Genomic DNA, 2,393 nt, shown 5'->3' with positions numbered 1-2,393 from the left:
ACATCTTAAACCTAATCTTCAACCAGTTTTTTTCTTTGCACTCAGTTTTCTTTAAAGAGCTGATTTAATTTTGATGATCACTATATCATAAACGTATGATATGAACATATGATAAGCTTTCTACACACAACAACACAATGACATGATTCACACCAATGTTGATAGCAACTGTTTCCCAGGTGTGGTCTGTTTTCAAATTTCGTCATACTCTGAAGTCATGAATCGAGAATTTGAAAATATTTATTACACATTGGGTACTGAAAAAAATGTACAGTATCACTACCACAGATTGTTTTGTTGTTATTAAAATAAGTTAAATGGGTGCAAAATAACGTATTCATCGTTAATACATTTAAGTCTACTAAAGAAAAAGAAAAGATTATAAAATACCATTTATAAATACTACATCCAGCAGTGATACACTGTGCAGGACAGCTAGAGCTTACAATATGTACTGAGGGACTACACATTTGTAATTCAGATCTAAAGCATATTTAACAATGACTTAAGTTGTTTTATATTAACATAATGTAGAAATAAAGACAGTATTATCTCTTACAATTTCGTCTATTGTCTATCTCATAGCTTCATATGAGCCATGTCATTCTCACCAGTCATGAGTAAACTTTGTTGTTGTCCTTTGTTTCTTCCCTATGTGAGGCTGGAACAGTTTGCTAATAGTGTTGAAGCCTTTCGGGTGCTCTCTGTAGTCTTCCTCATCTGTCTTCTCCCTGTACTTGATCTGCTGCAGTCCTCCCAAAAGTGCTCTCATTTCAGCTGACAAACCTTTGCCCAAATAGTGGAAGGCCTTTTTGCCAGCATTATCTCTTTCATTTACATTGGCTCCATACCTTTGCACAAGCAAAAGCATTACCTCAGTGTGGCCATGTATGGCTGCAATGTGTAAAGGTGTGTATCCTCCGTGTGCTTTGCTGTTGATGTTAATGTAAGTGCCTCTTTGCCTGGAGATATCCATGAGCTTATGTATCATCTCGCAGTTGCCATCCTTGGCGGCCCAGTGTAGTGCTGTGAAACCTGACATGAAGTCTTTCCTCTGTGCTAACCGGGTGTCCTGCAGCAGCAAAGCATAGATTTGGCTCCACAGTCCAGCAGCACACTTTACCAACCACTCATGAGCTAATGGCTCCAAAGGCACAGACTCAGAGTACTTGGCATCATCTGCTTGTTTTGTGGTCTTGTTTTGGGGCCTCACCTGGGGAAAGCCTGGGGGCTGCATGTTCTCTGTCTGTCTGCTTTCCCGACATTGGTGTTCACTTAATTCATCCTTCTGACAAGCTGGAAAGTTAGAATTCAGAGTTTGCACTGATGGCGTAAAAACTTTAGTTCCCAACGTGATTGGCGTGTCTGAAGTTTTATGCTGATGCACTTGGGAATGTAATCCATCCTGTGGTGCTGGTGCAGAGTTTCTCGGTGGGGATTTTACTGATATGACAGCGAACACAGCCCCAGATTTCCCCGCTCTGCTCGTATGATCTCCGGAGATATTCAGGACTTTGACAGTGGTTGTGTCCGCACTACTAATGTTTCTGGATAACGGCCTTCTTTTCTGCACACTGCCCCCCGGCATATGTTTAGCATCACCGTAATAATTGCAATTAATGTTCAGTGGGTAGCTCATGTTATTGTTTTCAATGTCTGAATGAATCACACTGGCTGCCTCCGCTCGATGGGGAGAGGTGTATGAAAAGCTCGTATTTGGGCTTGAGAAACTGTCATCCATCTGTGTTTCCTGCGGTGCATCATGGACCCCCTCTTTAACGAAGTCCTGGTACCTTTTCTTCACGACTACAAACTTTGCCTCGTCGATCTGTTTGACCACGGCGACGCTGTTCACCAACTTCTTGAATAGATCCCTATTGTGCAGCTTTTCCGCGGGATCACTGCAGTTGATTTGACTCCTGAAACTGTTCAGCAGCTCCGCGTTCTTCACTTTGCCTCCGTGTTCCAGTAAAAAGGACAATATGGATTCTTGGGTTAAAGCCATTTTGTCTTTTTCCTGGGCAAAAATATGACACGCTACAGCAGATAGCTTAAATAAAGCCCGAGGGTAATCTCCTCTCTCTCTCCGTGCTCCCCTCTCTGCTGTCCTCCACCAACCTGCTGCTTCCGGCGCCTCTCCAAATAAATTCACCCGTTTCTTCTTATGACACTCCCCGTTAAAAGGCTGGCTGGGGGCAGTGCAGGATAAGGTCTCCTGATAGTGGATATCAGATCTACTAAAAAAGGTTTAATAGCAACTGCATTTTTTTATTTGTTCATATATATATATACACACATATATATGTGTGTGTGTGTGTGTGTACAGGTAGAGATTAAAAATGGCCTTTGTATTTGTATATTTATATCGTATATGAAATATCTTGAGTTCACTT

At 41.7% G+C, this 2,393-nt stretch overlaps 1 protein-coding gene across 1 annotated transcript; it reads right to left on the bottom strand.

The window, feature by feature from the left end:
* Positions 1 to 222: 222 nt before the first annotated feature.
* Positions 223 to 2,126, bottom strand: sowahab (sosondowah ankyrin repeat domain family member Ab). Its single transcript, XM_056382125.1, has one exon. The coding sequence runs from the start codon at positions 2,003 to 2,005 to the stop codon at positions 608 to 610; it is 1,398 nt and encodes a 465-aa protein (XP_056238100.1). The 5' UTR covers positions 2,006 to 2,126; the 3' UTR covers positions 223 to 607.
* Between the last annotated feature and the right edge of the window lie 267 nt (positions 2,127 to 2,393).

Source organism: Seriola aureovittata, chromosome 8 (genome assembly GCF_021018895.1).
Source record: "Seriola aureovittata isolate HTS-2021-v1 ecotype China chromosome 8, ASM2101889v1, whole genome shotgun sequence".
In the NCBI taxonomy this organism is placed as follows: domain Eukaryota; kingdom Metazoa; phylum Chordata; class Actinopteri; order Carangiformes; family Carangidae; genus Seriola; species Seriola aureovittata.
Note: the sequence above shows the minus strand (reverse complement) of the source record. Positions and strands in the feature narration are given on the sequence as shown.